We start from the raw sequence: 13,369 nt of genomic DNA on the forward strand, positions 1-13,369 counted from the left end.
TGTGCTTCGGATTGCTTGAACGGCGATAGTGCGCGAAGGGAATTAGCACATGCGGAGAGCTCCAGGACCAGTTCGTCATCCAACTTGGCGGTGAGGGTATGGAATATATATCTCCTTCAAGCTGGTAAATGGTACCATCGCGTCAAAACAGTGTGTATAGAGCAAAAATTTAAAACACAGGTGCGATGATCGGCGTTAACCGAGAAGCGGGTTTGTTGCAACTTGCAACCGTTATGCATCATGCATTATGGTTGTGTCCAGCAGAGGTTTGAAAAGAACGCCAAATTGTTGTATTTGGATCTTCAAAAGTTTCGACCTTGGGCGAATTGTTTTGCCAAAGAAAGAAGGTGACCCCCGGGGCAGTGAGCACCTCTTTCTGGGATGCTGACCTTTCAAGTTGGAAAGCTTCGCTGGGCCGTAGCTTGGCAGACCCGGCACCTTGCCATGACCAAATTTCCTATTGAGCGACGTTAGGGCGTTTGCTGGTGGTTATCTGGCCCATCCGATCCATATCAAGAGCTAACGCGAATTCCTCATCAACTTAGCACCTCGCCCTACGTCGCCCCGTTCGGTGGCTCCTATCAATGTGCATGCTGTTCTTGTCCTATATCAAGGCGATTTGATTGGTTTATCTCTGCACTCGCAAAGATCTCACTGGAGCCCTGATCCACCTGGATGGTCACTTCTGGTTCTCCTCGTATAGCAAATGGCGAGATCATTGTGATGCCTCTTGTCCATGCAATGCCCCCGAGAAAGCCTACAACGCCTCTTCCACAATTCCAGACAGGCATGCTTATGATGTTTGAACTGGCGGAAATTATAGCTTCGATGTCTATATACCCGTACATCAATCAGGTATGAACTTTTACAATGATACGACATTTACTCAAATGTCCGTGATCGATACTGTAACTGAAGCTCTTCTCAGCTCATCAGAGAAATTGACATCACTGGAGGTGATGATGCGTCTGTAGGATACTATGTTGGATTAATTGTAGGTGGCAATATCATGACTTGTAAAAATTATCATTCCCTCATAGTATTATCGGACATGATCGACAGGATTCTCTGTTTTACCTTGCACAGGCGCTGACAGTATTGAGCTGGAGTCGGTTGTCCGACCGAATTGGACGCAAGCCGGTGTTATTAATCGGACTAACAGCAGCTTGCATTTCGATGATATGTTTCGGCCTTTCGACGACCTTCTGGAGCCTGGTCATCAGGTTTGCTTCAGCTGAAGGAGGTATTGTAATGCTGACATGGTTTCCTCAGCCGCTGCATGTGGGGTGTATTGAATGGCAACACTGGAGTCATGAAGACCGTGATGGGTGAATTGACGGACTCTACAAACATGGCTCAAGGATTTGCCTTGATTCCGATCATCTGGTCCATTGGAAGTTTTGTTGGGTAAGTGGAATCGTTTGACTATTGCGATGGCTGCCGACAAAATTGGCACACCAGCCCTTTAATGGGGGGAATGCTTGCGCGGCCGCAGGATCACTGGCCTGGATTATTCACTAATCCATTTTGGAGAAAATACCCGTACTTTCTTCCTTGTGTAGCGTCGGCTTCTCTGCTCCTCTTGGCTTTTTTCATGCTGTCACGCTTCTTAGAAGAAGTAGGTCCCATATACTACCTTCCTCAACGTCACGTTATTCACGTATAGCAGACATTGTCAACCAAGCGTCGACCAAGGTTGACATTGTCCATTCCCGGCGTCTCTCATGATGTCGACAGTAATGACCAGGAAGCGTTTGTGCGACAACCCATGGCAAATGCGTCCTTGTGGTCTCTGCTTACACCTGCCATTGTTATTCCGATCGCAAACTATGCTATGCTGTCCTTCCTTGACATGTCTTTCAGGGTTCTCGTACCGTTGTTCCTTTCCACGCCCACCCATCTTGGCGGTATGGGTCTTACTCCTTCTTCTATTGGTTTGTGGCTGGCGTTCTATGGGATCGTGGACGGACTCTTTCAGGCATTGTTCTTGGCCAAAATTGTTGATTGGGTTGGTCCCAAACGCCTATTCTGTGTATCAGTGTCGTGCTTCACACCGCTAATGGTCGTGTTTCCGATAATGTCGTGGCTGGTATGCACAAGGGGGGTGGTTGATCATGCAATTATGTATGCCTTGCTTGGCCAGCTGATTCTGACGGTAACTTGGGATATGGCATTTGGTGCGTGTCACAATGAAACTTGTCGTGCCATTACAAGTAACCTGCTTAAATACAGCTACTGCTTTAATGTTTGTCACAGCTTCTGCCCCTACGAAGAATGTTCTTGGCGTTGTCAATGGTCTCTCCCAAAGCTCCAGATCGATCGCTTGTGCCCTTGGGCCTGCCCTAACCACATCACTCTTCGCATTTTCGAAGAAATACAATGTTCTCAATGGAAATTTAGTATATATCGTCTTGATTATGCTGTCCGGTGTACTGAGTTGGCTGGGCTCGCAGCTGCCAGATAAAATACAAGACAGGGATGAGTGAAAGGTCAGTACTTCTCGAGGTTTCCACCTCGAAATCCATGAATAATAAATATCCAGACAGTTCAACAGGCCTGTCGGTTCCCGCACAGAATCATGTCGGATATAGCAAATGTACCCTGCTGCCCCATCGATTGACTCAGGCGTATACTTAATACATGTATACTACTTCGTACCCTCGCTCATTTCAAAGACATGGTTCAGCTTAGATCTTCACTGTTTGCGCACCACAAAGTGCCTTCTGTCAAGTAAACGAGGTCATTGAATGGCAGGTCTGGGATACATCAAAATATTAATCTATTTTAGGTAGCGGACGGGCCACCTTGCACCGCCACCGAACCGGTCTTTGCCGCGTCTCCCGAGAGTAGCTCGTCTCTTCGCCTCTCAATAGATTTCGACCATGTCTCTGCTCCGTTCTTCTAAGCAGGCAATATTTAGATGGCCATCGCCTGCGTGTCCAACTTATACGCGTCGTTTTTCTGCAGAAACTCACAACCAGCCAGTTCGCACTGGTGATGCCCCCCAGAAAGAGACCACCCAAATTGCGGAGGTTGCTGATACTGATGTATTGACGGCTGAAGTTATAAGTGGTGCTCCAGGTGTGTTTCAATCAACCGACACTGACGAAAACGCCATACTTAATGACTGCCGATCCAGTGGAGCTCCGGCATCGCATGGTACGGATCTATCAACCAGCCCGCAACACCATGCAAAGCGGAGCAGGAAAGTCAGAGCGGTGGCGCATTGACTGGGATGTTCTGCTGGGAGCAGGTCGGTGGGAGAATCCGCTGATGGGTTGGGCCAGTTCGTGAGTGGTTGCTACTTGAATCTCCCACCTGAAACGGCGTTCATCACTGTCTACACAGCGCGGATTATATGCAGGGGACCAGGATGTCATTCAGAAGCAAAGAGGATGCCATGCACTTCGCAGAGAAACAAGGTACGCTTCATCTCTACCTCAACGTCCATTGCCCTCAATGTTTTTCCTTCAGGTTGGAATTACTATGTGTGAGTGCCTCTTTCACTTTTGACATGAACTAGACACTGATGAGCCACCGCAGGCAACCACCTCCCACCAAGAAAATTCCTCCGAAGAACTATTCAGAGAACTTTGTCTATAGGTCGAATACACTACGGATAATGCGCACAAAGTAGACTATTCTGTCCATAGAACTAACTTGCATCTAGTTCACACGTTCTGCAATTGGTTGGAACTTAAAGCTTAAACTTGCACCTAAGACATAACGTACTAAGCACTTGAAGCTTGCAGACTTTTGTGTTGACAGCTAGTAGTAGTAAGTAACAACAACACATGGATTAATACAACGTCGGAGCATGCCACGATTGCGAGGCAGCTGCATGCTCGGCGGCGCTGATCGACTGATCGAAGCTTGTCATGGTGGAGCCACACGGAATAGAGTTCTTTGAAACCGTCGAACTCGGAATTTGAGTACCACAGTTTACTCTCTTTGCTCCACTCCTGTTGTCCCACCTATATATCATCATCTGGACCAAGCTGACGTATTTGACACTTACTGGATACTGTCGCCATCATGGCCGACATTCAGAACAGGCCCTTTTCAAAGGATTACAGGTTTAGTCTATTCTCTCAAAGTCTTCAGTGCATATAAAGTTAACATTTGGTACTGTCTTAGTGGCCTCGTCAATCAGTCGGTCATAGCAATTGCATTGGCCGTGGTGTCTGTGACGTCGCACGAGATCATGAAGAGAAGGAGACGCGGACTTCACACCCAATCTGGGGGGCTTGGAAGTGTCGAATCTTGGGAGTTTGGCTAGTGAGCACACTCATCGTTTCCTTATTGTCTTCTAATTGGTGCTCGAACTTCTAGCTTGTATCAGGGTCGTTCGTGGGCGCGGTTTGTCACTCGTAGCTCCTGTTCTTTCTCATTCTGATAGTGGTAACAGGAATCCTTCCCCTCCGACGCCGAAAGGCTGGCCATTATCCTGGGTCAAGGACAGCATCATATTTCCCCAAGCGAAGCTTAACGAGCTTAGAGGAGTCGATGCAACGTTGTATGTGCGTTTCCTGCGCGGGACCCGTGAGTACTTACAGCGTGCACTTGATTCGTATCCGCTAATTTCTGTCGTCCATAAGTATTCTTTGTCCTCGTCCACACATTTACGACCACTCCTATCCTCCTTCCAATACATGTGCACTTTTCTTCGGATGGCGTTTCACCGCAGTCAATGACAAGAGCATCAATTTCTTCACTCGTAGAAACTCAGCAAGGTCGCTCCCTACTTTGGATTCATATTTGCCTCCTCTTCTGGATCACGCTTACATGGATGTGCAATCTCTTCTACATTTGCAATGGAGCGTTCAGGTTACGAGCAGCGAAAATAGAAAGTGCCATACGCAGTGTGGAGTCCGATACCACGCTCGAGAGGGAGGCACAGTACCACCCTCATCCTCACCCACAATACCCCTTCCAGGATATTCAATCCCTTGACACCGACCACTCCAACCGTGGTTTGCGTCTGCGTACCGTGATGGTGACCAATGTCCCATTGCAGCTTCGCTCAGAAAAGGAGCTTAAGGAGTACTTTGAGTACTACCTATCGCGGTCTCTCGACAAGCCTTCCGTTGGCTTGCCAGCATCGACTCAACCCGGTCTATTGAACAAATTATTCGCCTTTGGTTTCAATCGAGCAAGGCGCATTCCGCAGAACATAGGTATGTCTGCACGTGAAACTGTGAATGGGAGCCAGGAAGGAAGCGATGGAGCTCCACTTGGACAAATTCTCAGCCTAAACCTGGAAAATGTGCCACCCATCGACCGAGTTGTCATTGCACGACGAATGACGGAACTGGCGTCGTTGCTGGAACGGCGCGAGGAGATCCTCCGTCGTTTAGAGGGTGCGCATATCAGATTGGCGAAGAAGGCACTCTTAGCGGTATACAGCGTAGAACATAGACGCGATTCAAGGGGGAATACCACCGTGCCCGGGCGCGCTAGGACTTCTGATGTAGAAAACGAGCATAATCAAAGTCACATCGGACACCAGAACAATGATACAGACTTACTCGTTCGGACTCTCTCACCGTTTGTGGTTGATTATGAATTGACCGGCAAGTTTGCGCTCCCAAAGCGCAAGCTCATTTTGAAGACGGAGGGTGCGTCTTACAGAATTTAACAATTACCACAGATTGACAGTGTCAAAGTGGATCCGGCGACGGACAGCATTGACCCACACAAGACGATATGGGATGCACTTCTCAGTTTGCCACGAAACATATTGGACCCATACCAGCCGTTAATCCACCTTTCTGTCTTTTTCCGTGGGAAGACCGTGCCTAGCATTGATTATTACGCTGCCAAACTCAACCTCCTTACATCGTTGATAACGCAGAATCGAGCGCGGGCTGCTACGGAATACGACGCTGTGTCAACAGCGTTCGTAACCTTCAAAGATCCGGCAGATGCAATAAGGGCATGCAAGTACTTAGCAGTGCATCCCAATAACCCACTCGCATGCCTTGTAACGATGGCCCCGCAGTATGAAGACATCGATTGGACGAGGGTTATGAGGTCAACTTACCAAGTGGACATTCTCAAAGATTGGGTAGTAAATATTGGGGTTTGGTAAGTGCTGGTCCGCTGTCATATGACCATGAGGGGTCGCTGACTATGTCTCAGGGGATTCACGATATTCTGGGTTTTCCCAGTATCACTATTCGTTGGTCTCGTTTCTATTCAAAGCATTTCGACGTTGTGGCCGAGTCTGGTATGTGTGATCCTTCTTGGGCATCTTCTGTGCTGAACGTCCAAGTAGTACAATTATCTATCCAGTCACCCTTGGGAGGAAGAGGTCATTCAATCATTCCTCCCGACTGTCCTTATATCACTACTCACGATTCTCATTCCGCCCATTCTTCTACTCATTTCGAAGAAAGCGCATACAATCATCACTCTTTCCGTAATGCACGACACGATCACGACCCGTTACTATAAATTCCTAATTGTCAATGTCTTGGTATTTTTCTGCGTGGGAACCGCTGCACTCCAGTCTTTCCTTACTTCATTCAGGACCGTTTCCGGGAGTGGTATAATAAATACTGTCGCTAGTAGTTTCCCGACGGCCGGACCGTTCTATGTTGGATGGCGTAAGTACAATCCCTTGACGTCTTGCAGTGAATTGATGGGTTCTACTTGATTGCAGTGATCTTTACCACCGCAATTCATGGAGGCTTTGAGCTTGTATTGTGTAAGCATCCGTAACTTATGGTATTGCATACCGTTCTCACGTCGAGCTTTGCAGTTGGTGTAAGTTTCTATGGGGTCGTATTGACGATCGTCATGATATTGACATGCCTCGCTGTAGTTGCCTTTGTTCACTCATCCCTCCACCAAGCGACATGTGACTCCGAGGAAAAGAGCTACTGGTATTCGCCCACGAACATTTAATTTCTATTGTGAGTTTCGTCATTTTGCCCAGCAAGATTTCTTACAGTGTTTCCGAATGTAGACTGGCTACCAAACCATCTCCTGGTCATTCATGTGTTACTCCTCTTCGCTCTGCTTAACCCACTTGTCATACCCTTCGGGTTGGTCTACTTCTCGGTCGAGACTGGTTTGTTGTTTATATGGTCCATGATAGCACCTATGCTGACTAAAACGTTTTCCAGCTGTTGTAAAAAATCAGGTATGTTACATCACACCCTTCGCAAAGCTAGATCCGACTCAGATGGGCAGTTGCTACATGTTTATGCGAAGAATTACGAATGCAATGGTCGAATACTGTTGATCCGTATCCTTCGTTATTCATTGGATGGTATGATACTCATAAGTATCTGCACACCTGAACCCTGCTGATGTATTTCCATTCATAGGATTGATGCTATCTCAAGTTCGTCCTATTCTCTGCCACTCGCTGTACGATCAACTGACTCTTGGCTTAGTTTGTATTCCTGGCGTACATGGCTGTGCTGCGGATAACTGTCAGTGTAGCGCTATCGGGTTTCTTATTCGTCTTTACTGCGATAGTCAAGGTGATGTGCGTGTGTTTTTATCTTTTGATCAACCTCTACTCTGATAATGAAGTTACGATCAGCATGACCCGAATGTGCCGCGCCAAATTCGAGCTAGATGATACTGAGGAGGCACAGGCAGTCTGCAGGATGGGCACGGGAGAATCTGAAGACAGCCCTGAAAGCCAGATTATCCCGTCAGACCATCCTGGCAGTGCTAAAAACGTAGCAGTCAGCGCTGAGGATCACCCTTCGAGATTCCAGATCTGGCGCTTACCGGCCTGGGTGAATTTTTCTTATTCAACCGTTCCTCGAAGACTTCGACCGCACGAGCGGCGTAAGCCGAATCTGTCCGGCCTTCACGCCCGTTCGTTCTCGAGGCTACATTCAGTAGATGAGAAAGGGAAAACGCCATCGACCTCGGCCCAAGGAGAACCATCCGCTGCCATTCTGGATAGGGCGGTTGAATCCCCATCTGCTGAACGGCAACACCAGCCTCCAGCGCGCATCTCGACTTCCCTCGTACAGCGACATCCACCTCTTGCAGCGTGGGATGATGAACCCCGTCATGACATCCCTTATGATAACCCTTACTACACACGACCTATCACTAATGCCCTATGGCTCCCAACAAATCCGCTAGGTCTTCTAGACCTCAATGACACTATTGATGTTTACCAAGCTTTAACAAGTGAGCCCGGCACTGGTGATATGGATCACTGGTTTGGTCCTGGCTCTTCCGCATCCCCCGTGTTTCAGCCCCCCAGCTCAGTGCCCGGCGATGAACAACCGTCCATCCTTGTAACTAGGCAATACAGTGGCAGTGAAGATATCGATCTTCCTGAAGGCATCAAGTCCCGCGTTGTCACTATTGATCAAGAGGTTGATGTAGAGTCCACAAGACCACACCGTCCATCCTTGTTCTCTCGACATCGCTCAGGTAGTAATGTCAGCATGAAAAGTGGCGACCGCGCATCTCGAGGTCTTCCAAGTCGATCGCAGATCATGGACGGCAGTCGCCCCGAGTTCTCTCGCAAGTCATCCTCCGACCACGCACCAAGGTCCTTTCGTGAAAGGGTATCTTCATACCTTCCGCCACCTAACCTTCACATTCAATCTCAGTTTCGTGGCCTTGACCCTGAGTCTCGGCCAGATCTACACGCACAGGCTGAATTTGCGCGTTCTACGGCATCGATTTTAAGGTTTGGTAGCTCGCGGGTGTCGTTGTCACACCCCATCAATGTGACTTCTCAAGAAGCCGCAGCGACACCTCGAGAAGCTGTCGTGACAACCCGGGAAGCTGTCGTGACTGAAGCAATCGCAGAAGAACATTTGGCGATGGAGGAACGGTTGAGAAAGGAGCATGCGGCTGCTAGGTCAAATCATGGGTGGACGAGACGGTCTTGGTTTACATCTTGGATTTATGCTGAGGTTCAGTGACAAACTGAGTGGGGCTGATTGTTATTTCGAAATACCTTCTGTGGAATCGACATATTATGTGATGACAGTGCGCTTAGCGCCCAGCGCTGGGAAGTCCTGTCTTCGTGCGAAGGGTCAAGTATAAGCCGAAATTTCACGAACATGATTGTTCGATGTTGGAGCTGGAGAACAAAGCTGTATCGTGTGTCCACAAGGTAGGTGTATATAAGTAGTAGGGACTATCTGAACATCGATCAATGACGAAGGGTGAATTACCAAACTCTAACACGATTGAGTCGATGTCAGTGGTATCCTGTCGCACGACATCTCTGGAATCATATAAGGATCTTGATAACATGGAACGGTTACATTATGGTGATGCGAGGGGTCTAGACTTTACAACGAAAATCTAGAATTGCTGTAAGTGCGTAGGATTCCGCTCAAGGACAACAAATGGCACAGAAGGGCACAGTAATACTGGTACATATTCGTTTTTTGAAAGTATCGCAAATATTGGACAACGAGAAAAAGCAAAAAGCGCCACGAACCACGGCGGGAAATCTGTCGTCAGAACCCTGCCTCATCCGCAGCTTTCGTCATTTCTTCAATCATCCTAGAACCAATGGAACAATTGATGGGTGTTCCCTCGTACTGGCTGATGGGCTCACTGCAATAGAGCTGTGAGTAGTTGAAGAGTCGCTCTTGCGCTGCAAAAAGCGCTCAGGAGGAAATTGTGCAGTGGTATTAGCCTGTTTGACGAGGGGAACAGCGGGTGCCACAGAAGGGGACGAAGGGGGACTAGGGAAGCGTTGTTGCATCTCCAGAATGGCTTTCATGGCCAGGGATGTGGCAAGACCGCGGTTTCCGATTTTAATACCGGAGGACCCGTATTTGTAGATCCACCCGATTTCCCAGCCTCCATCTTCACATTGCAGAGGAAGCAAAGTGCGAAGGTCAACATCGTTGCGTAGCCCAAGGTAGGCACAAAGTCGAAGGCGCATGGAGAGCGCCAGAGCGTCACCATCAGCCCCTATGCGCTCCTGAACACGTTCAATCAGCAGCGGCTTTATATAGGCTGCCAAGTGGACGTCGTTAGTGATTTCAAGCAGCCGGCCAAGGAAATGAAGAAAGCACTCCGGGGTCGCGTAATATCGCGTACCATCGAGATAAGCTCTATGCAGGAGCACCTCACGTATCCAGTGAAGGGTGCGATCGAGCTGATGGCCGCGTCCATAAGAATAGAACAACGTGAGCGCGTTGACGCATACAACTGGATCAAACCGAGGTCGGCGGTGGTCAAAGTATGTCTGATTACTAGGAGGTTGGCTAACACATGGGAAATAACAACCGAACGCACGTACCTGAATAATCCCATCGTCATCAATGTAGTCAAGCATGCCATCCATGACGGAGTGTGCTACGTCTTCAGGGCTGCCCATTACGGTCAACCCAAGGGACGTGGTATCCAGGTCAAAAGGAAACTCTTCAGTAGTAAGCGATGGTTTTCCTGATACCAAATCAGCTGTTAAATAATGGTAACAAAATTTGATATATACCTTGGAAAAAATTCCACGTCCGATGTGTATCAGTCAAATTGACGAGACTCCTGGCATGCTGTTCGATGAGTGCAGGAAAAGAAAGGTAATCCTCTTACCGGTTATCAGTTGTCTCCAGTATCAGGAGCTGAGAGAAGTTCTCCCGTAAGAAAATGCCGTTGTCAGTTACAGATAGGAGTTTCTTCGCATTCACGGTCAAGTATTGTCTGCCCCTTTCGACAGGGTCTCCAAGTAGGTTATAAAGCGCGCGGACGACTTTACGTTGATCGTCGAAAACAATACCATGCATTCCAAGCGAACGCGCGGAGAGGACATTCTCTATTTTATCGTCCACAAAAATAGTGCGTGAGGGGTCAGCCCCTGTGCCTGAAATCACTGCCTTGTAGAAGCCGAGGTTAGGCTTCCGCTCGCCCACGCCGGCGGAGGTGAAGATGCCGTCGAACAACGACCAATCAACAGGCTTGGTACGAAGGACTTCATAGTCAGGCGCAGAAATATTTGACATGGCGAAGACGTGTAACATCCCATCCGAGTGTGCTTTGAGATGTCGAATAACCGATATGAGCTCTTCGTTGGACTGCAGAGAGTCACGAGCATCTTGGAACGCACGACCGACCTCTGTGGGGTCTACAGAGAATTCGCCGCCGACCCCAGCATAACACTCAGCCTGGGAAATCCTCCCCTTCTCGTAGTCAATCCATGTGGGGGAAGAAAGAATTTTACGTAGGGTGGTTGGGGATATGGAGGTTTTGGTCTGTGGGGACCAAGAGAACAGAACATCACCGATGTCGAAGATGAGAGTGGTGTAATTCGAGGTAGATGACATCTGGATCAGTTAGATGTCGCAGGTAAAAATGTAAAACGGAGTACGATGGAGCATATATTCCTCAACAGATGGCTATTTGAATGCTTGGAGAAGGCCTAAGACCAAAGCACCCTGTTCATATTATCATTCGGACCTTCATGTTTCCGGTGTCTGGTAAGTTTCCGGTGTCTGGTACTATACCCTGTTCGTGTTATCATTCAGACCTTTCCGGTGTCTGGTATTATACCCTATTCATGTTATCATTCGGACCTTTCCGGTATCTGGTGCTATATGGGTAACAACGATTACGACGGGCAGTTTCAGAATGTGATGTATGAGGCGTAGCGAGGACCTTTTGTGAGTCTGCATGCGCTATCGTAAACTTAGCATTCTGTGCTGTACAGTCAGACGCACCTATTAAGTATATACCTGGCAAGACACATTCAGCAGGGTGAGACATTGTTTAGATGGGAAGATAGAATCAACTTGATTGAGTGATCCTCACAAACCTTAATCTGTATATGTGGTATATGGAATGGGTGCTAACATTCAAACCATTGTGAAGGGGAGACCTCATCCGTTGTGACGCGCTAATAGGTCCACTCCAGGATGATTTTGTTACCCCAGTTTCAGAAACGATATGGAGCGCGGGTATTGCACAATGAGTGGCATTAAGACAGGTCGGAGACTGTCAGGAAATCTGGTGAATTGGATCAATTCGGGTACACAGATTGACTCATTGGTTTCAATTTTGTCAATTTAGACCAAGGGCCCCCTGGAGGGCATCTCGGGCTTCGACTTTCGCCCCATTCGCCCCATTCGTGCCAAAGAAATCACCTTGCTCCACAAGGTTAGGTTGTTGGAAACCCACCAGGAATGATAATGGGGGGAAACAGGCGATAATTCACAGGACAACCGTGAATCTCCGAGCATGATACAAAAGAGCAGATGATGGTAGGTCAGAGACCTGAGTCTATATGAAAATAACGTTGGTAAACGAAAGGGGAGATCATGTGACTTGGTGATGTCATAAGCAGCCAGCTGCGCTCCTTGTGGGGATGGGCACACCCATTACTCCCACCTTTCTAATATAGTAAGCAGGTACCTAAGATGTTTGCTCACCCATAGATTAAGTTAAAAAGTGTTCGAGTCTGTTCGGGAAGACGATTTCACCCAACTTTGCCCAACTTGAAAAAATGAAATCACGGTTAAGTAAGCATGCCGGTGTGCCGGATTAGTGTGACAGATCAGTGACGGTCAGTAACAGGCTCTTATCAGTCAATATGCCCTCGACGCAGATGCGAACCTCTGTCTGTTTACGCAGTACCACCAGGATGCCACCAAAAGGCAAAGGGAAAAAAAAAGCAGCCACTGATGATCAGGATTCCTCTGGAGAGATGAAAGACTGTTGCATCTGGTCTTTGGCTGACAAAACTAGGCTGATTGACTATATCATTGAATGCCATTCCAGAGGGGGAGATGGGATGAACTTCAACAAAACCTTCTGGACCAATGCTGCCATACATATGGTGGCATTTCAGACTGACCAGGCTGCTCTCAAGACTGCTGATTCCTGCCAATCCAAATGGGGTTGTGTAAGTACTCATCTATGAGTGCCAGCACTGATACCAACATATTTTTAGATAAGAAAAATGTATAAAGTAGTCAATAAAATAAGCAATGCCTCAGGTTTATCATTCAACATCAAGAAGGGGGCTAACATTGGTGATGGAGGTGAGAGTGTGTGGGTGGACTATGTTTTGGTATGTGTTATTTGTCTCTCCCACTCTACTGCACTAACTATTCACATAGAAAAACCCTGAAGCAAAGAGCCTCAAAACAAAAGGATGGCTGCATTATGAGAAACTCCAAGGTATTATCCCAGTGACCATGAGCAGCTGGACTGGCTTCCACGTCAACATGAACCATGTCAGAGACACATTGACTCCCACAGCCAGTAGTGACATTACAAGTGGCAAGTCTGGTGACATGGTCATGTCAATGCTGGAGAAAGCACTTGACCAGGTCGAGTTTGGTCCTGGTGGTTTTGTCGATACTGAGATGAGCAGCTCCTCTAATCTAATACCCCTGCCACCCCTGCCTCTCACACCTGTCAT

At 47.9% G+C, this 13,369-nt stretch overlaps 1 protein-coding gene across 1 annotated transcript; it reads left to right on the forward strand.

Annotated features, from left to right (window-relative positions):
- Positions 1-12,649: 12,649 nt before the first annotated feature.
- Positions 12,650-13,133, forward strand: BJ212DRAFT_1288241 (uncharacterized protein; the record flags this gene model as incomplete). Its single annotated transcript, XM_041332029.1, has 3 exons — positions 12,650-12,847; positions 12,896-13,021; positions 13,065-13,133. Coding segments are annotated over 3 exons (393 nt in total), but the record flags the coding sequence as incomplete, so codon positions are not given.
- Positions 13,134-13,369: the final 236 nt, after the last annotated feature.

This window comes from Suillus subaureus (genome assembly GCF_016647635.1).
Source record: "Suillus subaureus strain MN1 chromosome Unknown BJ212scaffold_149, whole genome shotgun sequence".
NCBI classification, from domain to species: domain Eukaryota; kingdom Fungi; phylum Basidiomycota; class Agaricomycetes; order Boletales; family Suillaceae; genus Suillus; species Suillus subaureus.